The sequence below is a fragment of the Haliaeetus albicilla genome, chromosome Z (genome assembly GCF_947461875.1).
Source record: "Haliaeetus albicilla chromosome Z, bHalAlb1.1, whole genome shotgun sequence".
Classification (NCBI taxonomy): Eukaryota; Metazoa; Chordata; class Aves; order Accipitriformes; family Accipitridae; genus Haliaeetus; species Haliaeetus albicilla.
In genome coordinates, this window is record NC_091516.1 from 13,597,748 (window position 1) to 13,620,244 (window position 22,497).

General features: G+C 40.9%; 2 protein-coding genes across 7 annotated transcripts in view; one reads left to right on the forward strand and one right to left on the reverse strand.

Annotated features, from left to right (window-relative positions):
• Positions 1-7,505, forward strand: part of WDR41 (WD repeat domain 41) — a 32,285-nt gene extending 24,780 nt beyond the window's left edge. For 2 of the 5 annotated variants that reach the window (XM_069776283.1, XM_069776284.1), the window contains exons 10-13: positions 537-658; positions 1,643-1,731; positions 3,410-3,543; positions 6,181-7,505. In XM_069776283.1, coding sequence (XP_069632384.1) covers positions 537-658; positions 1,643-1,731; positions 3,410-3,543; positions 6,181-6,333 — 498 coding nt within the window. In that variant the 3' untranslated portion in view covers positions 6,334-7,505. Of the gene's footprint in view, positions 1-536; positions 659-1,451; positions 1,588-1,642; positions 1,732-3,409; positions 3,544-4,105; positions 4,437-6,180 lie in introns of those variants that run through there. The other 3 variants (XM_069776288.1, XM_069776287.1, XM_069776285.1) reach the window with 3 other exon arrangements.
• Positions 7,506-9,698: 2,193 nt separating this feature from the next.
• The window catches only part of PDE8B (phosphodiesterase 8B), a 79,030-nt gene continuing 66,231 nt past the window's right edge, over positions 9,699-22,497 (reverse strand). For both annotated transcript variants that reach the window (XM_069776290.1, XM_069776289.1), the window contains exons 15-22: positions 21,672-21,717; positions 21,088-21,223; positions 19,233-19,431; positions 18,077-18,294; positions 16,929-17,064; positions 13,739-13,906; positions 12,023-12,152; positions 9,699-11,499 (exon numbers count right to left, since the gene is read on the reverse strand). In XM_069776290.1, the coding sequence (XP_069632391.1) occupies positions 11,384-11,499; positions 12,023-12,152; positions 13,739-13,906; positions 16,929-17,064; positions 18,077-18,294; positions 19,233-19,431; positions 21,088-21,223; positions 21,672-21,717 (1,149 nt within the window). In that variant the 3' untranslated portion in view covers positions 9,699-11,383. The remainder of the gene's footprint in view (positions 11,500-12,022; positions 12,153-13,738; positions 13,907-16,928; positions 17,065-18,076; positions 18,295-19,232; positions 19,432-21,087; positions 21,224-21,671; positions 21,718-22,497) is intronic.

Genomic DNA, 22,497 nt, shown 5'->3' on the forward strand with positions numbered 1-22,497 from the left:
AAAATTGGTTCCAGACCTTTGCAGTATTGTGTAATACCTTTCTGTGAGAGAGTTCCTTTTCTACACTCAGTAGAGCCCAATTTCTTGGGCGAGACCCCTTTGCGCACTTTCAGTTAAATTTAAAAAAAAAAGGCAAAAATGCGAAAGAGCTTCCTGTATTGTCAATCTTTCTTGATAAAACAAGAGTTTGTCAAAACACAGAACGTTATTTTAGTGTAAGAACATAAATGTTTAATTGCAGAAATGTGTTGATTGTTGGTATGCTTGGTTTCTGCTTAGACTGTAAGGTACAGGATGAAAATACAGAAGTGAAACAACTGCTTAGAGTATTGGAGGATATCTCTCATTTCCTCCAAAAAATCCATAATTTTTTAATAACTTGCTGATTCCATATATTTGGGATAAAGCAGTAACATGAGGACAGAAACAAGCTAGATAATATGGGCTAGATGACATCATAGTACTACTGGAAATCCATGCAGGGTGATCCTTCAGTATCTGTTCCTGTAAGTTGTTCCATTGAATTTTCTTTCCAGTGTGTGTTTGCTGCTGTTGGGAAAGGCATATATGTATATAATCTTCAAATGAAGCGTGTGATTGCCTGCCAGAGAACTGCTCATGAATCCTCTGTACTACACATTGAAAAGCTTCCAAACAGGTACAGGTCATGGTACATTTTGTTAACGCAGTAAAGAAATGCAGAACTTGGAGGGTGGCTAGAGACAGTCTGCAAAGCTACATCTAATTTCTAGGGCAGGGACTTGATCTTTAGTTTGATCTGCTTTAATTAGATAGAGCTTGTTGATCTGGTTTTTGAAAATGCATCATTGTAACTCAGTGTGAAGAAACTGTAATCTGGTATGCTTGATGCACAGGCTCAGAGTAAAATATCTTGGCTATTTTCAAAATCAGACTTGATAAAGCACTTTTGCCTATGTTGTGAAAATATAGCTTAATGACATTTTACTTCTATAAAGCAAAGGCCTATGGCATATTCAGTAAATATTTCACTAAATATTTGGTAACTGTTGAACTGTCTTAACAAAAAATAGTAACTTCCAGCCTTGTTCATTAGTGCTAAATTTCTAGCTGGAACTTATTTTGACAGCCAAGTTGGACAATTTGCTACATATATATGATCTAATAGTTGTGTTGTTAGATCCCTTTATACTCTTGTTCAATAGAGCAAAAGTCTGTCAGAAGGTAAAAATTAGGGCCTTGATCTTGTAAATGCATGTACAGTTCTAAACATGTAATGAAAAGGAGTATCTTTCATTTTTTTCATAAGAAAAAATATGTTTTTCATAAATACGTTTTTCCGTAATGAAAGTAAGCTTACAGAAGCCAGTTAGTGGAACAGCATTTGCAAAGTCTATTTTTTGTGTTTATGGAGTGGTATGCTTTTAAAACGGGATTGAAAATATGGGTTTTTTTCCCACCTATCTTGTAAGTCCATTACAGTTTGTCCTGCTACAAATGCACCTTGTTTTGTATGGAACATCTGGATTTCCTGCTACATTTGAGAGTTCTAGCAAACTTGTGCAGAACCTGAGGCACTTGCTGTCTCTTTTATGGAAGCAACACAAGGTAACTTGCGCAGATAAATATCCATGCTAGTGTTGCTTATCAACTGTTTTTACAGGCAGCTGATCTCCTGTTCAGAAGATGGCAGTGTGCGCATTTGGGAGCTGCGAGAAAAGCAGCAGCTGCCAGCTGAACCAGTTCCGACAGGTTTGCTATTACTGGGGGGTGAAAAGAACATTTTAAAAGGGTAACGGGAAACCCCGTATTCACTATATAGGAATAGAGAGGTTTACAGGCTTTGTAAGAAGAGATAATGTCTTGTGTTCAACCAGCTGATAACAGGTGTGGGAGGGAAATTGAAGACATGGATATATGAGCCCTCCAAGATCTGATACGGGAAGTTAGAAGGTCCAGCTGAAGCAGTTCTGTGCCATAAATCTTATTTAAAGTTTACAGTTGTGTCAGCTGGTTTAACAAAAATTACGACCTCTCCTGACAAACCTTGATCTACTTCTTGTACTGAATAGTGCTGGATCCTCTACCATGCAAGAGTAAATAGTTGTAGGACCTTGTGAAGAAAGCTGAAGAGAAGCTTGCAGAAGAGCATCTGGCACAAAAAATGTGTTTTCCGCATCTCCTCCTTGAACTTGGAATGACACTGGTACTCACTTTGAGGCTGTATCTAACCTCACTTACATGCTACCTCTGGATGTGTGCTGGTTTTGGCTGGGATAGAGTTAATTTTCTTCATAGTAGCTAGTATGGGGCTATGTTCTGGATTTGTGCTGGAAACAGTGTTGATAATTCAGGGATGTCTTAGTTATTGCTAAGCAGTGCTTACACAAGAGTCAAGACCTTTTCTGCTTCTCATACCACCCCACCAGCAAGCAGGCTGGGTTGATTTAGAAACACTTTTTTTCAGGAATGTTCTGTCTTCAGTATTGCTGGTGACAGCTGATTTACACAGTTCTGCTTCTTATTGTGACAAGTGGTATTTGGTTTCACATTGGAAATTTATAATTTCTATGATGTGAGACATTTGAAAGAAACTGTATGCAACAGTGAGATAGGTGGACTGCTGCTGACTTGCTCTGTTTTTATTCTGAGGAATCCCCTGAGTAGGTGTTCATCTCTCCAGTTATCTCCCTTGCACCAGGGCCATGGTCTAGCACACTTCTTGTTTTGTGTGCTGACAGGGCTGAGGGAAAGGTCAGGAAGAAAGTCTGAACTGCATTGTGTACAGAACCCAACTTGCTTACTTCTGTCAGTATTATTACACAGTTCTTCTGGAGTCTGTGGCACAGATGTGTATTTTCTTGCAATAAATGGAACATGTGGAGTAATATGTTTATAGTCCAGTTTGGCTGATAGTTTTAAATCTGAAGGAGAAAGCCAGTGGGCAGTATAAAACTAGGCAATTCAGCTTCAGAAACTTGCTTGTTACCTGTATGCCAGCACTCTAATGCCTTAGTGTGGGACACACAGGGACTGGCATCTCATTTCTCTCCTCTTTGCACAAGTAACAGTTTAGGAGGACAGAGCAAAGGTAAATATCACTGTCCTGCATCTACATTTGTTCAGTTAGTTCATTTAGGCAGTCCTTGGATTTCTTGCTAAATCTGTGTATTGTCTCATCCAGGTGAGTAATTCAACATGGCTGCTAAATTACCTCTAGTAAGGATAAAAGAGAAAGTAGCTATGTTTCTTCTCCTCAGGATGAATAATCTAGATGTAGAAATACTGTGCAGTACAATGCTTCTGTCATTTTTCATGCAGACTGTCCTGCTTTTAGATTTCAAGTGACTCCTGTAGTTCTCTCTTTAGCTAGAGGAAATAAATTGTATTTGTGATTTTTGCCAAAATAAAAGATTTTTTTTTTTCCCAGGGTTTTTCAACATGTGGGGATTTGGAAGGGCAAACAAGCAGGCAAACCAAGCTGCAAAGAAGATGCAGGAGAATACACCTGTGTATTTCTTGGAGCTGGTTGGTGATTTGATTGGTCATTCATCAGCTGTGCAGGTAGGTCAGCTTTAGTAAGAATAAGAAAAAAGTGAATTTCACTTACTAATGTAATTTTGGCAGTGTTTCTTAAACAGTTGTAACTTTTGACTATCTGGCTCTGGAGGCTGGGAACATACTGATTGTGTGATATATTTAGTGCAGTGTGAAAACAACAATACATACTGACTTGATGTTCTAATGAGAACTCAGACACTCACTGATGCTGGAGGATTGTGTGTTTATGTATATACATACATGCTACAGATAATCTGGTGGGGTATTGGGTTTCCTTATAGACTGCAAACAGAGCTGGGAACTACCTGTTTGTTCCAGATTTCATCTTAAGTTTGCAGTCTAAACAAGGGCTCATATAAAACAACACATTCAGGAATTTCTTAGCCACCTGTGCTGTGGGCCTTAAGGAGGTCTCTTAATTTTAGATCAGTGTCCTGGTTTCAGCTAGGATAGAGTTAATTGTCTTCCTAGTAGCTGGTATAGTGCTGTGTTTTGGGTTCAGTATGAAAACTGGTGTTTTCAGTTGTTGCTAAGTAATGTTTAAACTAAGTCAAGGATTTTTCAGTTTCTCATGCCCAGCCAGCAGGAAGGCTGGACGGCCACAAGAAGTTGGGAGGGGACACAGCCAGGACAACTGACCTGAACTGGCCAAGGGGTATTCCATACCATGTGACATCATGTCTAGTATATAAACTGGGGGGAGTGTGGCTGGGGGGATCACCGCTCAGGAATTCACTGAGCGTTGGTCAGCAGGTGGTAAGCAATTGCATTGTGCATCACTTGAATATTCCAATCCTTTATTATTATTATTATTATTATTATTATTATTTTATTATTGTTGTTATTATCATTATTAGTTTCTTCCTTTCTGTTCTATTAAACTGTTCTTATCTCAACCCACAAGTTTTCCTTTTTTTTTCCCGACTCTCTCCCCCATCGCACTGGGTGGGAGGGAATAAGTGAGTGGCTGCGTGGTGCTTAGTTGCTGGCTGGGGTTAAACCACGACAATCAGGTACCATTCTATGCTTCTGTCGGCCTAATAGCGTATGTTTTTGTTTTATATGGCATTTTCCCTCCGTACCTTTTTGCATTTGACAAACCTGTTGGAGTAACAAATCACTTTCTTACAGTGGACTTTTATACACATTCTTGGCAGGAGCAGGGGGAAGGGCAGGTAGAGAGGAGCGGTATGGTTCTGCAGTAGTTTTGCTCACAGGTATTCGTGAGACTGACTGGATTTCAGAACTGCTACTGCCAAAAGCTGAAAGCTTTTCACTAGTAGCTAAGGTGAACCTTTCTGCTACAGGGATTCCTGCAAGGCTTTCTGCCCCTCTCTACTATCTTTCTTTCTGAACAACTGTTGAAAGAGGCCCTATTATCAATATGGAGATTTGCTCTCTAAGAAAGAGGACATAGTGTGTAATTCAGCAAGAGACACAGGAAAGGAGGTGAGACGCATATGTAGGGGCTTTGCTGGGATGCTGCAGAGCCAAGGAGTAACTGAGATGATGGTGGATGTGATTTCTGGCAATGTTCTATGTATGGAAAATTTGATTTTTAAACTCTGGGCAGACTGGAGAGTAACTGAGTAAGGAGTAACTGAGGAGTAACTGAGATGATGGTGGATGTGATTTCTGGCAATGTTCTATGTATGGAAAATTTGATTTTTAAACTCTGGGCAGACTGGAGAGTAACTGAGTAAGGAGTAACTGAGGAGTAACTGAGATGATGGTGGATGTGATTTCTGGCAATGTTCTATGTATGGAAAATTCGATTTTTAAACTCTGGGCAGACTGGAGCAGTTGAGGCTGGAAATGTTGAGTAGTGATGAAATGATGTGGGCTTGGCCAGAGCCACATAGCTAGTAAGTGGCTGTTCCCAGAGCAGGTTGGCTGTAGCACAGTCTTTGGCCTGAATGCTTTCCCTGGGCAGATCCCTTCAACAAGGTGAAGAGTCAGGACACTGCAAGCATGCCATAGTGGCATCATGTGACCTGCTTCCACTGGCTGTTGTGTTGAACTGCAATTAGTGGCTAGTTTTAGGCAGCCTTGTGGAGGCCTTTGAAGTCAGGAATGACTACATGGCTTGTCAGCTCCACTGCTCTCGCATAAGCCCTTCAGTGCTGCTGTACTTTTCTTCTTTGTTGCAGTTCTAGCTGATTTGGCTTCCTATGTGTGACCAGGCACGTGCTGATTACTCTTTGATCCTTCCAGGCCTGGTGATGGTAGCCTGTGGTGCTGTGTGGGAAGGGGACAGTGTACCCAAGTGAACAGAACAGTGGCTTCTGTTCCTAAGAAATCAGGAGATCAGCGTTCACACAAGTCACTCGCTCTTCTACTGCTGATTTAGAACAAGTTTCTTCAATATTCTGTATCTTAGCTTCCCTATCTGTAAGGCTTTACTGCTCTTTCTAAACTGAGATCTTCCTGTGTGAACTGCTGTTTTAAAGAGTTCTTTTCATGTAGGGATTTTATGACATCTCAAACATATAGAAGGTATTCATTGTAATTTTGCATACCTATGTTCAAGCAGAACCATTTCAGACACATGTATTTGTTTAGTCCAGCTGTACACTGAATATTTAAGGAAGCTGACAATCTCATGTGAGCATCATGGTAATAGTAATTGTTTCATTGCAGATGTTCCTGTACTTTGGTGAACTGGGACTGGCTACATGCTCTGCTGACCACCTCGTTATCTTGTGGAAGGATGGTGAACGAGAATCTAGACTCCGCAGTTTAACACTCTTTCAAAAATTGGCGCAAAATGGTGATTTGCAGGTCAAATTTTAAATTGCTCAAATACAGGCTACATATGTGTAACCTGCATGTGTGTTAAATGTGAGTGTAAAGGAAAGTCTGAGCTACTGGGAATGGGACAACCAGTAAGGTTTACGCTTAATGTCATGTATTATATTGGATTTTTTATTAGTTGCTACTACTCTTCTCAAAGGAGAATTTTGCTTGTTGAAACTTACTTGGCTTACTTTGTCAGCAGAAGTGGTGTTCTCTTGAAAGCCTGAAGATAATGATCGACTAATTAAATAGTTTCTAATATTATTCCTAATGTTTAAAAGTATCATGGGTGGATGTCAAAATCAAGATCTGTGAAAATCCTTAGACAGATCATAACTAAAGCAGTTGGGGGCATTCCACAGTATTACGTGCAGAAACAAGGCACAGAAAAAACCCCTGAGGCTTCCTGCTTTATGTAACTTGTTTCTTGAACTAAACTGTAGTTGCTGATGGCTCAGATTTATGTATCTACAAAAAAACCTAAAAGAAACAGTTCTCAAATAGTAACTTCAAATGCAAAAATTCTATCCTGCACCAAGGGTAAGAGCAAGAAAGAAAAGTAGGCAACACCGGTCTGTCAGGTTTTAATTTTTGGCAAAACAAGTTATATAGATACTCCTTGCTGGCAGTAGTTGCAGTTTTACCGTGAGTTAACCTACACTATTGGAGTTTATACAGCACCATTACCATGTCTAGCATGAAGTGTGATTGGTTTAGCTTAGTCTTTTCCATAATGCATTCATCAAATTAATTTGTATCTAATAAAAAGCACTGGCCTTACTATGGATTTTCTGGATGTAAAATACTTTCTTAAGCAGGAGCAGTTGATGTGTTCAATGCTAGCAAAACACTTCTGTCGGATGAGTACTAAATTATTACGTGAAGTTTGACTGCAGAGGAATCTGGCACAAGTTTGTAAGGATAAATAGTATTTTAGAGTTTAAAAGTAAGAAGTCTCTAAGTACACAATGCCTTTTTCAAGCTGCAGGTAGCAGCAGTAATCTCCAAGCTAAACAGGAGTAGGAAAATAACTCCAAACTGAAACAAAAACTGCAAACCAAAGCAACAAAACCCCAAAAGAAAAAACAAAGGCAAAGTTAAACCCAGAACTGATACAAAGAAAGTGGGAGGGAGGATAAGATAATGAGTGCTAAGTTACCATTCCAACAGAGGAGAGCTAGGAAAGCGGGGAGTTTGGGAACTTAGTGGTCATAAAGCCATGTAGAAGCCGGTGCTGCTGTCCTCAGGTCTACTCAGAAGGTCCAGCACTTAGTTAGGAGTAAGTGTCATGCAACTTTTCAGTGCCATCTCTTCCCTTTGAATCAGAGAACTGTTTCCAGTGCAGGGGACTACAGGGCTGTAATTCCAGATTTAGGAACCAGTGGCTGCAGTTAAGTGCTATTAAAACAAAGGACTAAGCAGATCCTGACAAGAGCAGAAGCAAAAGGAGGAAGCCCAAGCTTCCTAGAAAAAAACAAGGAGCAGGGGACTACAGGGCTGTAATTCCAGATTTAGGAACCAGTGGCTGCAGTTAAGTGCTATTAAAACAAAGGACTAAGCAGATCCTGACAAGAGCAGAAGCAAAAGGAGGAAGCCCAAGCTTCCTAGAAAAAAACAAGGAGCCTTTTAGACTTGCTTCCCCCAGCCCCTGTGGGCACTTGCCTTGCCCCTACCACACAGAAGTCAAGCTTTGCCTCTTGAGTCTGACCATAATCTTCCCTGGAAGACAGGGCAGAGGAACAGTAAAATTTTGAGTTATATTTTTTTCCCCACTTCAGTCAACTTGTACAACCAGTCTTATTTGAGTGTAGAGCTCAAAATGCCATCTTTGAAAAACGCAGAAGAGATGGAGAGTTGTTAAATTACTCTCTCCCTTCAATCCAGGAAGGTTAAGTCAGTGTTAAATCTTGAGCTGCATGTTCTTTGCTCTGTGTGGCTATTCAATAGACCAGCATAGGAAAAGTGTTTGCATTGCAGCTAATGATAACATACCTTTGGGTGTATGGTATTGAACTTGGAGGAGGAAGGCATGTTAAGCCTTTCTGCCTGTCAGTCTGCACTGTTTCAGCCTGTCTTCATCAGCAAGTGTTGCATTTTTGGCTACCCCAGTAGAGGCTGAGGAGATCAGGTTCTCTTTGGCTCTGTTTCCCTTGTTTCAATTGAGAAATAACTGTTTAGCTGTATATAAAGTGTGTGTTTACACATTGTTACTAAAACTTTACAGCAAAAGCTTATAAAACTTAGTTGTTTTGGAGAGGCTACTGCTACCATCAGTTACAACTAGAGAGAAGGACCATTATCTTTTTATTATGTCTTCTTCCTATACCATGAGAATGACTATTTCATTTTTATGTGACTGCTTTTAAGTGAATACCTGGTAGAGAAACAGACCTGTTTAACTGAACAGTTCTAGTCACAAAACTCCCTGTGCACTTTACAGGGATGTAATTCAGCCTTAAAGAGTCCTACATGCATGTATAAATATTTCTATCTATCAGAAGTGCCATGGTTCTCAGATATACTCCCTTGGTAATAGATCTCCCAAGAGTCTCTTCCTTCAAAGATGGTTGAGTTGAAAGCATTAAATCGAGTTCTTTGTTTTACAAATGAACTTTTAAGCATAACAGTGAACGCAGTAAGGCTATACTAGCCTACTCCTAGTAAGTAAGAGTTTGTCACTTGCTGCTGGGAAATGCAGTGAGCAGAATTAGGGTGACCAGATGAGAATTTTTACTTCTACCTTATGTCCTTTTAATTGCTTTTTCCACCTCACAGTAGTGCAGAATTCCGTATGTTCACATCATGAAAGTAAATATCTTTATCAGATCTACCCTTATTACTTGTACCATTCTGAGGTGGCTGTTTTACATATGTGTGCACTGACAAAAGCATGAAACAAGCAGCTGTTAGTTAACTGGACAGGTTAGAGTTTAAGATATCTGACACAGCTGGCAGATGATGATTAAAGAGGACATATCTTCACACAAATTACTTTTTTTGCTTAGTCTCTGACTGTGGGAAGAAACACGGGATCTTGCAACAAATATACTGATTCCGCATTAACACCTTAACTCGTGAACCAGAACTGAGGCTGAACTTTATTTCTTAGATTCCTTCCACCATTCACATTTTCTTCCTTGTGACAGAAGTGTGACAAAAATAATGAATTGAAATGTTTTACATGGATGTGGTCTTACAGTGTTGCTGTATTTAACAAATTAAATTAAGATGACAAAGCTTTGAGTCTTGTGAAATTTTTTTCTCTAATGCAAGCTACAGTGAGTGTTCAGTCATCAGAATAGTTAAGATACAACCACTGAGAGCACTAGTTCTAAATAAAGTTCTAAAAACAGAGGTTTGACTTATCTGAATAAAAATCCATTGAAGAGTGTTGCAGTAGATAATAAGAAAGAATGAATAAACGTACTTCACCAGAAACACCATTCTTCAAATATACACAATGCAACATTTTAATACACAGCAGCCTGCCTTAGCTATGACAGAAGTAAGGTTCTATTACAATTCTAACAAAAATATAGCTTATATACATTTCTCTGCACATACATTTTATGAATGTTTCCTTTTGTTTCAGAACTTCGTACAAAACATACAAAAAAGGTTGGCACATTATGTAAGCTACCTGCAGTAAACCACAATCATTGTCACTTTTCTTCCACAGCAATCTAAACTTGATTTTGTTGGGTTTTTTTTTCTGTTTACTGGGTTCAGTTCTTGCTAAAGCATAGGGGAGGTAAAGAATATGTGTCAGCTGAGACGTTTCCTTTTAACGAGTAGTGGACTGCTTCAGCTGCAGCTGTGGCTTTGATGCTTTTGCGTGGTGTGGAGTGCACAGTGTTAAAAATCAGCAGTTCTGCTAGTATTTATTAACTGAATAGTCTGACAATAGTCTAAAATTTGAACTCATGTTCGTGTTCTGCATGTGATTAAAATGAGATGTACAAAAATATGCCTTTGTGCTGTGGAAGCTTTAGCATAAATTTTGTATCTTTAATGAAAAACTTTGTTTGATTTTAACCTATTTACATCTTTTGAAATACTTTTTACATCACAAAACAAACCAGCATTTTATTATGAGGGAAAAAGCAGTACAAATTACAATGCTGTTACAAATTGTAACCTGGAAACTTTTTTTAAAAAGCAACAGGTTCATCCTAGAACTAAGTAGCACAATATATGGACTTCTCATAAAATTTAGATTGGTTTAAGAAAATTGATGACCATGTGTACAAACACCACTTTATAAAAAAGGATGTTGATCAAGTGCCACAATGTTTTTTGTGTAAAATTTGATGAAACATTGCATCATAACATCTCCTAAGATGGCAGAGGAACATGTGGATGGCACCAATTATACAGAACTTGCTTATTTTCCTCCATTATATAGCCAATTTTAAGGGAATTTGATTCCTACCACAATTTTATATGGAAAAGAAGAGAGAACAGGCAGTGCTCAGAGACGGTCTCTGTAAGAAGAAGGTTGTTTTAACTTATGCAGGGTTTGTTCTTTACTGTATCCAATTTATTGAGGTTTACTTGTTCTGCTGTGCATGTTCTCTTTAGAATTATGATTCAGAGAGCTGAAGAACATTGATGGAATTGGAGCAAATTTACGCTAGATAAGTGGGAAGTTTTTATGCTTATTTGTCAACCTATTCTTACTCTACTGGTGACTAGATTACCCCTCTGTCTCAGAAACAGATGTGTGAAGTGTTAATGAATACAGTTCTATCAATTACAAGATTTGACAAACACATATTCAGTATTAGAAATTAGTTTCAGAAGTACATTTTCTGCCACAAAATGTTATTTCCAAAGAGCACTTTTTAATCTGTGGATTATGTAGCCTTTTTGAAAACTTTTTTGTGTAGGATTCAAAGAAGCTTAAAAGTGATGAATAAAATATTTCCTTCTTGCCATGCAGTCTGAATTTCACTGGAAAGGAAACACCATCCCTCTTGTAGCCAAGTCAGTAAGTGATTCACAGTGAAACTGGTAGATCAAGAGGTCTGTTTTTCTTGCCTTAGTGTTAGTTGTTGTTTTCCGGTGGGAGCCTGAGACTCTTGCACTTTAACTCATCCAGTGTTTTCCAGTGTTTGTAGTTATTAGCCAAATGTTGCATCAAAACAGGCAGATGTGCAAATGCTGAAATGAACAGGAGAAAGAATTGTACTATGTATACAGACTGGGCAGAAGAACAGCCCAACCTCATCTGAAATTCTCCTACTTTTCTGTTCCTTCAGCTGTAAGCTAATGCTAAAAGAGGACAGATTTTTTTTTTCAGTCTGTTACTCTTTCAAGCAAGTCCCTTATGTACGGTGACTTTATTAAATTATGCTAACATGCTACCACTGTGGTCTCAGTTTCTGCTGCTCAGAAATACATTGCTAAAGGAAAAAAGACCTAGATGAAAAAAAGCTTAGTTCTAAACCATTACTCCTTCCTTCTTTACAGAGATTGTCTGGTAAACGCTCAACTTTCATAAAGCTGGTGGTGTGTGCAGTGAAATGGGCTTCAGCAGCATTGTTGCTTAGATCCTATGCTATACTGCTTATATACAGGTACTGCCCTTGAAAAAAATTGGACTCGAGGCCAGCTTGAGATTATTCGTTTTACTCTGTGGAAACCTCTGCCTTAGAGCAAGAAAGAAAAAAGCAGAAGTACTTACCATCCCACGCATCGAACATATCTGTTATAAAATAATCAATGAAGGAAATTTGAGACTTGGGGATGCTGCAGGTGTTTCTATCAAATACTGGCATTACAACAGGCAGACCCTGTCTCTTCTCTTCATCAGTCTAAGAAAACAAAACTCCAGTTAGCCCTTAGAGCTTTGCTGGCTTTCATGCTACTGTAGCAAAGGCCAGGGGATTAGATGAATTGCAGTAGGAGATCTGAGATCGACAAACCTTAGAACCCCAGAGGCAAATTGCTTTAGTTTCATGTGTTTTTTTCATCTGGAACAGGGACTGAAATCAACATTGCTTCCCTTTCACAAGTACTTTATTATTGTAGTGCTGCGATTGCTCTTAACTCTGGCGAGACAGAACGCTCCAATCTGGTGATTAGGGCACACCAGCTAAAAAAGGAAAATGGGGTTGAAGAGTCCTTTAGCAGATGACAAGTCTGAGCTCTTTTCCACATCTCTAGTGGCTGTTTCAAACCATTTGTCCTTCAGGTAAGAGGGATGTTGCTGTCACTACTTTCTCTGTGTGTATTGGGTTATAAGATGAATAGAAGTAAGGGTATGCCCTTTGACTCTGTGTCCACAACTGGAAGCGGGCTGGTTTTGTTACACTCGGTATAGTGGAGGAGCCAATCACCTCAACAGTCTTGGAATTTAATTACAAAAAACCCCATTTTGAATAGTGTAGGCAGCACCTAATGCTGGAAGTGGCAGCAGGGCAGTCCCCAAAATTACCAGAAAAAGCAAATGAAGAGCAGAGCAGTTCTCAGCACCTTACATTGCTAGTAGGCTAGTGCCTAAGATTGGCAGTTTAAAGCTAGCTCACGATACCTTGACTGCTAGGGAGATACAGCCTAAGTGATCCTTGATCTTACTTAGGAAGTGATCAGATTTATTCACTGTCATTAAAATGAAGTTCACACGTCCCAGGCGTTACCTACAATTTTCTTCAGTAGTAACTAACTATCACATGTATGATCTGAATTTGGATGGTAGGCATGCCCACTTTTCTGTCTCTCCAGTCATAGCTGCTGATTTCTGCACCATTAGTGGCAAATGAAAGCTAAGAATCTAGCAGGTGTTCAAATAAAGAACTAGAAGAGCGTTGCACTTTCAGGAAGCTGGTGCATTTGTGTTAGAAAAGCTGAATATTAAGAAAGGAAGTTGAGCTTCCAGTTCTGTCTGGAGCGATCCCATGTGGTAAGCATTTACACTGCCCACATAGCTGCAGTACTGGCCTACTACATCATCTGCCTACCGTGACAATAGTTCAGGTGCCATCTTAGAAGAGAAAGGGCCAGCCTGATGATTCAGTTGAGGGCTTCATCAGGCATCGATCTTCATGCTCTTTTCAGGGAAGGTATTGGGACTAGAAGCTAGAATGGTGACGCTCTTGAATTTCAGCAAATTAAATTGACTAAGGCTAATCAAATAATTTTGTTTTGGCCAGATGGAGAAAGCTGAAAGTGTAACACCTCCTTTCCACCACTCTGTACTGCAAGCTTCATGGTAAGCAAACTAGCTAACTTTGGCTGGAGTGAATTCTGCATGAAATCGAGGGTCCAGTTCTGGCTGGGGACAAAAAGCATACATCTAGACTCCATTGTGATGCCAGGCAGACCCCGTGTGGAACAGCAGACCCAACTGATGTGCACTTTGTCACATAACATAATAGTCAAATTATAAAAATATGCGTACCTGTGCAAAATACTCCTCTGAAATCCTCCCTGCCCATTCGATACATAGCTCTAGGGGGCGACATGGATTTGCTACATCTGCACATTTAATCATCATGCGCTTGATCAGTGTCTGGTTATCTGGAAAATTCTTTATATTGGCTGTACAGTCGCAGCTGCTGCCTTCGCTCTGTAAAAGAGAGTTGGTTACAGGGACCAGTGGCCAGCATCCCTGCTAGCAGGAGCGAGGGCATCATTATCAGCTCTTGCACTTAGGCAGTAAGCAGGCACCCAGCCTGACGCCTTCCAATTTCATGCAGAGCACCAGGAACTTGGAGGAGAAAGTGATGTCTGAGAAATGTAGCCTTGCTAATGATAGCCCCATTACATATGACAGTTGTGGAAGATTCTCAGACTTAATAGCAAAGTTTGTGAAATAAAGGAGTCACAGGCTCTTCATCAGGTAGGGTGAGTTACCCTTCTCCATGTCCCAGCCTTGCCCTCTTGGAACAGGACCAGGACAGGGGACGCAGCTGCCAGCTGCAAGCTGATAAACCATACTCACTGCTGAGTGTTTAAATGTGGGGGTGGTGATGGTAGGGAGCTGCTTTATTTAGGGGAGTTTCTAGATTTTGGTTTTCATTCCTAGATGGGAAAACTGAGGCAGGCACAGAGGTGTGAACTGACTTGCACAACTGTTCCTTTTACAGGCAGAAAAGCGGGTCTGTGCTGTTCAGTTCCAGTATGTTTGCAAATAAGACTGCTGCCTTTGTGCTGGATTCTGAACCCTCGGCCTGGAATACTTTTTGGTCTTAGTTACCAGCTAGGATGAAGTCTCAGATAATCTATGAGATTAACACTATGAAAATGCAGGAGTAGCAGACTGACTGCAGAAAGTCTCTGCTTGCTAGGCAGTAAAATACCAAACTGCTTATTGACTGCTCTGGAGAGCAGGTGGAGGGGACAGAGTGGTTGTTAGAAGTCTGCTGTGGCATCATCTTCTGGGTCTTGAACAATTTAGAAGCGCACAGGTATATTATGTTCCTTACTGAGTAATAAAAAGCCTCCACTTCAGCTCACCATGGCATTAACACTATTCTCAAAATAATATATTTGTGTAATTATGACCTCCCTTCACTGCTAAATTCAACTCTTGAGTCAAAAACTGAACATAAATACTTTTTACCACCATGGCTAAATTAATGTCTTTGTGGTTTAGGGGGAGATATTTTGCAGTGACAGTTGCCAATTCAGGCATTAATCTTCTAACTTTATGTTTAGCAGTTAATTTTTTTTCAGCATGGGTAGTCCAGCAAAGTGCTGCCAGATTAACCCTGCTCCTTAACTGCTGTTCAAGATCAAAAATAGGAAAAGCCACTGTTAACAATAAGGAACAGAACAACCTAATACTGGAGAAAAAAAGCAGACTGTAATAGAAGTAGTTCTGTGCTCCGCTTTTATTGCTCTCCATCTCTTGTACATTTTAAAATAGTCTCTGCTATAAACTGGTAAGATAAAGGAGAGTGAGTCAAAGAAAACGTTTTCTGTAGGTTAGAAAAGCTGATTGCAGTAGAATGTATGGAGAGCATTTAAAAGCTCTTTAGGAAGTGCTGGAACAAATGCATTCATGGGATAAAAGGAAGATTTCCCAGAAATGTGTTCAGAGGATGGAAACACTGTGGTTTCAGACAGGCTTGTGAATCTAAATGCTACAGGCCAACGTGGGAATGGCAGAAAACTAAAGAGATTTTAAAAGGGTGGAGATGGAGGAAACATTTCAGAAAAACACTGAAGCTGTCAGAGGGAGAAAGGAAGCACTGTGAGAAGCCACATTTCCCAGTGATGCCTCAGAGGGCTTTTCTAGAAGTTGGGGGAGCAAGCTGCTATCTGGTCCCCATGTAAGTACCGAGAAACCTGAGAGCGGGTAATTCCATGCCACCCACTTTTGTGGACCTTCCTTTCCTCTGAGCTTTGATCTAAAGTGGGATCCCCACTGTCCTGGCTTAGCCCATGCCAGGAGGGGAAAGCCATGAAACGCAGCGCCAGGTGATGTGTTGGGAGCACAGTGCAGAAACAGTGATAGGGGCCCCCGGCGGTGCCCAAACCACATCCCCCTGTGCTGTGGGACTTCTGACACTGAAGATGATCAGGCTAATTCAGACCCAGTGCCACAACCAGTGTGCCCTCCAGAGCTTGGAAGTGCTGGGGACGACAGTGCAAAGCATCCACAGAGCCAGTGAAGTTGAGCAGCATTTGTGATTTCCAGCTCAAACTGTTGGGAGAACAGAGCTCAGTGATCTCTAGAAGCAGGTCAGTTCAACTGACATAAAGCTGTCGGTGAGGCTGTAAACTCCACCGGTCCTGACTGGTTTCTACACCGAGGACAGTCTACACTGCAAAAAGTCCAGTTATGGAGAACAGACAGAAGCTACGTTTATTTATTTTTAATATCACTAACCTTCAGTTTGGTCTGATTTTTTTTTTTTCTATGTTTCTAATAAAGCACTGTTTTCACTGAGCTGTGGCAAGATGATCTTTGCTTAGGTGAGTAACGCTGCCCTGGAGAACCCTGTCAGGCACTGAGTGCTCAGCCTCGAGAGGCAACAAGAGAAGGCAAAGAGGGGCCTGGGCTGGGAAACTCAGAGGCATCTTACGGAATATACCCTGGCTGGTGATGAAGCATTGGGGTGTGTAACTGATAGGAATAAAGGCCTGGACATCTGTTGGTATAATCAGGAATGGGGATGGGGTGGAGACGTCTCAGGAAGCAATGGAGTTATTCCTCATGACTTGAAGTCTCCAGATTACATAGACGCAAAACTGCCAGGGCAGGTTCCTCACTTACAACCCCAGGCTTAGGCAAATCCCACTGTCTGGAGGCAGGACCATAGGCACAACTGCTGACCTGGCTCCATGCACAGAATTTGCATGTACAAAAACACCCACCCACATGTTTTCTGAACACAAGATGGCTTTGAAGGCAAGGCTTGTAAAATGAAGTGTTTAAATGAGCTAAGGGCAGGGCCAGACATAGAAAACAAGAAAATAAAAGTATTGTTTCACACTTTGAGGTGTCAGGTCACAAATCCAGTTGTGTCTTTTGGGCATTACCACAGTGCAAATTAATACAATGTGAATGAAAATGATACTTAAAGTTGTCATGGAAGAACTTCACTGAAATGCCTAAAGGCGTAAGTCCTGCAAGCACTTACATGTGAGCTGGTCTCCTCAGATGCCATTGGCTTGTTAATGCTGTTCACAAATTTGTTCACATGCTCAAAGTGCTTCGTCATCTCCGTTGCCAAAACCATATCGATAATGGCCTGGCGCAATGTCCGGTAGTGATTTCTAGGAAAGAAAAATAGTTCCTGCTCAGCAGCCTACCGGACAGAGCTCCACCCTTTCCTCGTCCCTGCCTAGACAGTGCTGCAAAACACTGCTTGGTGGCTCACCCACATGAGCTGGCACATTCAGAGTTATGAATGGTCTAGGATTGGAGGAGTGGACTAGATCATGCCTCTTGAGGTTCCTCCAGCTCTGAATTCCTGTATGCCTTTTTAATGTTATTTTTACCTAATGAAAACCAATCCCCCGAAGTCAATATAAATTTACAATTCAATTTCATAATGCTGTAACACTAAGACAACTTCTCCAGGAATGGCACCAACACATTTCCATGTCACTGTATGTTAGCTTGGAACACAAATCTCAAGTTTTTCAGAAAACAACAGTGTTATGGGGGCTAAACAAATTCATTACCTGTTTGGGGTCAGGCCCTTTCCCTTTCAGATCCCTTTCTCTCTCACCCCGTCCCTGCAAAAGCTAGGCTGATGCAATGGGAACTCCCAGGCTATGTGTATGCCCAGCAGCAGCGTGCCTCCAACTCTCCCAGAGCTTTAGCTTCCTTCACCACTACCCCTTTCTCTGCCATGCAAATGCAGCAGTGCCAGCAAACATGGGCCCATGTGTAAACATAGCATGCAGCATCTGGCTGCTTGGGTGGAAACATGTGGCCCAAAACAGTTGTTTCCAGGCTTCTCCAATGAAAAGGCAGTGGGTCAAGATGCAGCCTTCAGGCTGCCAGCTGGACCATGCCAATATAATCCATAAAAGATTATCAAGCATCTCTATAAGCTTCCAAAAAATACAAATTGGAGGATGGGGGGAGGGCGGGAGGGGGAGGAAATTAAAGCCTTTTTAAAAAATCATGTCTACACAGGATTCTGGAAGAGGTTAAATATTAATGTGCCTATTTAAATTATATTTTTTGGTTTAGAAGGTAAGCTTTCAGTCTGCCCCAAACTAAAATCACCAAACAAGCAATCCACACATGTACACTGCCCTTCTTCAGCAGACCCACCTATCAATATTCTTGAAAATGTTGCATTTGCTGTCTTTAGTTGTAAGCTGAAATGCCAGTGCTGTGTGATGACTCTCTAATACAGCTGTATCATTGTAAAGGACAGCTAATTCACTGCCTGCATTACACAGGAAAGAGTTGGTCCGTCCAGGGTGGTCCACGTCATGAATGGTAGCAGCTATTAATGCAGCCACCTCATCTAAATGGTCAAGACTTCCCTACAAGAAGAGAGAAAAATTATGATGTTGCACAAAAATTACAGTAAATAATTTCTGACCATTTCCAGGTACCCACAAATATGCAAGTGTAAGCTTGAGTGCAGTGATCCTGCCTCCTTGGAATCATTTTCCACTCACTGAGCCCACAGGTTACCTACTGCAAAACTCCCCCTCCCACCCTTACCCAAACCCTCCTTCCTTAATGAAGCTTTTTACTATGCTGTCACCTAAGCAATATCTTTGCATTAAATCCTCTAATGGTGGATGGATCCTCTAGTGGTGTCATTCCACTTTGTGTGCTTGCCTGAATGCCTCTGTCCTGATTCTGATCCTACACAGCTTGTGTGTTTTAGGATGGGATAGGATAGGATAGGATAGGATAGGATAAGATATTTCAGTCGGAAGGGACCTACAACGATCACCTAGTCCAACTGCCTGACCAATTCCAGGCTGACCAGAAATTAAGGCATATGGGCATTGCCCAAATGTCCCTTAAACACCGACAGGCCTGGGGCATCGACCACCTCTCCAGGAAGCCTGCTCCCATGTTTGACCACCCTCTTGGTAAAGAAATGCTTCCCAACATCCAGTCTAAACCTGCCCTGGCGCAGCTTTGAACCATTCCCACACGTCCTAACAGGGGATCCCAGGGAGAAGAGATCAGCACCTTCCTCTCCAAAGCTTTTGCAAAGCTTTATTAAGAGCTGTTACTGAGAAAAAGCCAGTTACCAAGAGATAGAAAAGAGCCAGGTTTCCCCCCTATTATTGCTACTTAAAAATGTAAATTCCTTACTCATGTAAAAAGAAACTCTGTGGGCCTGCAGGCATCACAGGAAAACTTAAAGGGCAGAGAGACTTTATGAAGCCAGGAATATTACTTAGGTAATGGTAATCACACCAAAATCCTAGCCCAAAGTACTCCTAGGTGATGGTTATACCTTAACTCTCTCCTTCCCAAGAAAGAAGGCGGTAGCATGCAGGACATCCGCTGCGTGCGTGGAGTTGTGGTATGAGTTGGAGGAGTGGTAATTGGCTTCAATGACCTGCAGCCATGCTCGCAGTGTTGCTTCTGAACAGTTTAAAAACTCAGAAACCCCAAATCGGGCAAAAATTTTTAAGCCCAAATGCACTAATGGCCTGAAAAACAATAAAAGAAAAAAGCACCGTTGTAAAATAGGAACTTCTGATGTTCTAAAGAGTGATAGTTTTGACAAAGAAACCAATAAGACCTTAAGAATAAAAGGTGGGGGGAAGTGTTAAACATTTTTGTACTGCACATCTATAACCTCTCAAAAGCCTGGCCAAGGTTACAAATTATTACATCTACCATCCTTTCAGACATTATTTTGATATCTTTTGTAGAAATGGTGCAGTTCCACTACAGTTTCACCAATTCTTGTGTCTTCAGAAAAAATTCTTAAAAGCTCAGGTCTTTTGTGGTTTTGTATCTGTCAGTCAATAAAAAATACACTTTTTTCCTGACGACAAAAAGCAGACTTTGAACATGACATGGGCACATCCCAAAGGCTAAAAAGCCCTAAGACAAAAAAGGTCAAATGTTTACTGTTTCAAATAAACTGGTGACTTCAGGGAGTCCAGATTTCCGCTTCCTGACTATTTGAAGTTGGCAATAGGCAAAGTGTATTGATGCTTCTCAGAGCAGCTCTTTGTATCAGGTTATTTCATGTGAACTCTTCTAGCTTTAGGAGGGCTGGATCACTTTCTAGAGCTGAGGCAGGAGCCTGCCATCGGTAACCACCCCACCTCCCCTGCCATAAATTTCAACCCAGGCAGCAGATAACTCTGTGTGTATGTGTCTCTTGGCTGGAGAGGGAATCTGAAGTCTGGTGAGTGTAATGCTGGAGAGTACAGCGATGCGCCTGTGTGTGAAACAGTAAATAGAGTAAAATCTCTAATCTTGTTGGTTCTTAAATCTAAATCCACTCTGGCTTGTCATTTACTCTGTGTTGCCTGTGACAGAGTCCAACCTATCAGTCACATTTTTCACTCCTGCAAGATGATCTACAAGGCTCCTGAGCTGAGAAAGGTATAACCAAAAGCCAACACCTGCAAATTAAAATCAGGCAAATATGAATTCCCAAAATGGCCATTTTCTTCAAACAGAGTACAAGAAACCTGGTAGTCTCTCCAATTCTTTGCATCTTGGAATGAAAATCACTTTTCTCTGTGGATGTCATGTTTATTTTTGTGGTCTGCCTGACCTCAAAACTACTGGCATCTTCTTTCATTATTAGCTTTAAAATCTCAGGCTTTTGATCCTATCACTGGTTTATCCTCCAGCCCAGTTTTTTTATCCCTATAATCAAAAGCCACAGCTGCCTCAGAGCTTCCTAAATCATAGGGTGGTTAGGTGAGGGAGGGGAGAGGCTTGCTTTTTCCACCATGACCATTTGCACATGAGCAGGAAAATGAGGCATCTGTGGGACATCCAGCATGTAACACCACCAGGCTGTGCCAAACAGTGTCACCTGGACAGAGTGGATGGGAGTCAAGCAAGGTAAAAGTTGAACAGAAGACAGTCCTGAAGGGCTGCAGACGCTGTCAGGGAAGACAACAGTCTGTACAGGGCTCTCCATGGTCTGTGCACACATCTTGACCACGGTGTGTCCCTGGCTTGTTAAAGGGGACAAGTGGAATCAAACACACACACAAAAAGAAAGACAGCTCTCACAGATTTGCTGTGTCTTGCTTCAGTCTATCCAGAGCAAACTGCTTTCTGTTACAGTTCCTCAAAAACCGTTCTGCGGGCATCCAGGGAAAGGAGTCCAGTACCTTTTATTTGTAACAGCTTCCAACTCAAAAATATTGAAGTCCCAGCTTTCCTCATTATCTAGCAGCTGTGCAATACAGGGTGGAACATCACTGATGGTGTTTGGCACTGAAAGGTGACTATGGCTCAGGTTCATATCTGTTGAATGGAATGGAATTTGGGAGTTACAACATTCCTGGATTATTCCCCCCCCCCCCCCCCCCCCCGAACTCCATTTACAAAACAACTCTTTTTCAAGAAAAACAACTCTTTTATTTACATGAAAAAATCTGTAAAAGCCTATAATGTATATGGTTTATGTTATTACAGATTATTTGGACATAAACCAAAAAGACCAGTGAACATTTCTTTGAGTGACAATTTAGTATTTTCCTAGTCTGTTTTTCTACATTTTGAAATGCATTATTTTAATTATTAGAACCTGCTTCAACTCCAAAATGGAGGCAGTCTACCACTTGTTCTGCAGTCACTTAGACAACCATTTCCAAAGACATACATCCCACTGCAACTTAGCTTGGAGCTCTGTGTCATTAGCATCTACAAAAGAAGTCACACGTGCAAAGGGAAGTTTAAAATGGTGGCTTACTCTTAGAAAACACATACTCGTTTCCTGACAGTCTTCTCAAGCCATCCTGAAAAAGCAAGTTTATCCTAAGTTTTAGGCAGAGTAACCATGCATCATTAATTGCAAAAACACTGCATGCACTTTCTCATTAGATACTATTCCTGGCTACTAAAAGCTCTGCTCCTATTGTAGCATTATAAGCACCATCCTTGTTTTAAGGTCTTTCAAAACAGACGTGAAAGGATCCAAGGAATCCAACAACTAGTATGAGATCTCCAGAAAGGATGTTATTAACTATAAAGTGTATTCCCCTTCTTGACCCTTTCATTGGCAGCTGCAGGATTTCATCATTCAAATTAACCACTATCTTTTATTTTTCTTTCTTTTTTTTAATATTATTTTGACAAGGATTAGGTCAGTGTGTGTTAAAAAATGAGGTAAACCATGATGAAATCTAGGTGGTCTGCCTCTGGCAGACAGTGTTACTGCTGTTACAGGACCAAAGTCAGAACCTGATTAAAGTAACTTCGCTCTTACACTGGACCATCAGTAGAACAATCCCTCTAATCCCATCTAAGATTCTAGGGTTTCTATAAAGTATCTCCTTGAGACAAATCAGATTGGATGATACAGTTTCTAGTGGCAACCATGTTCACTTATATATGAGGATTAATGCACCCAATGTACTGAGATGTGGCCATATCTTAGTATATCTTGGTGCCTGCTGTTGGTAAAGAGGCCAAAATACTTAAGTGAAATGGTCATGAATTACAAGTCCCCTTCCAATTTCTTGTGAAATTTTAGCACAGCAGAGCCCTGAACTGTGATGTAGGACATTGGTAACAGT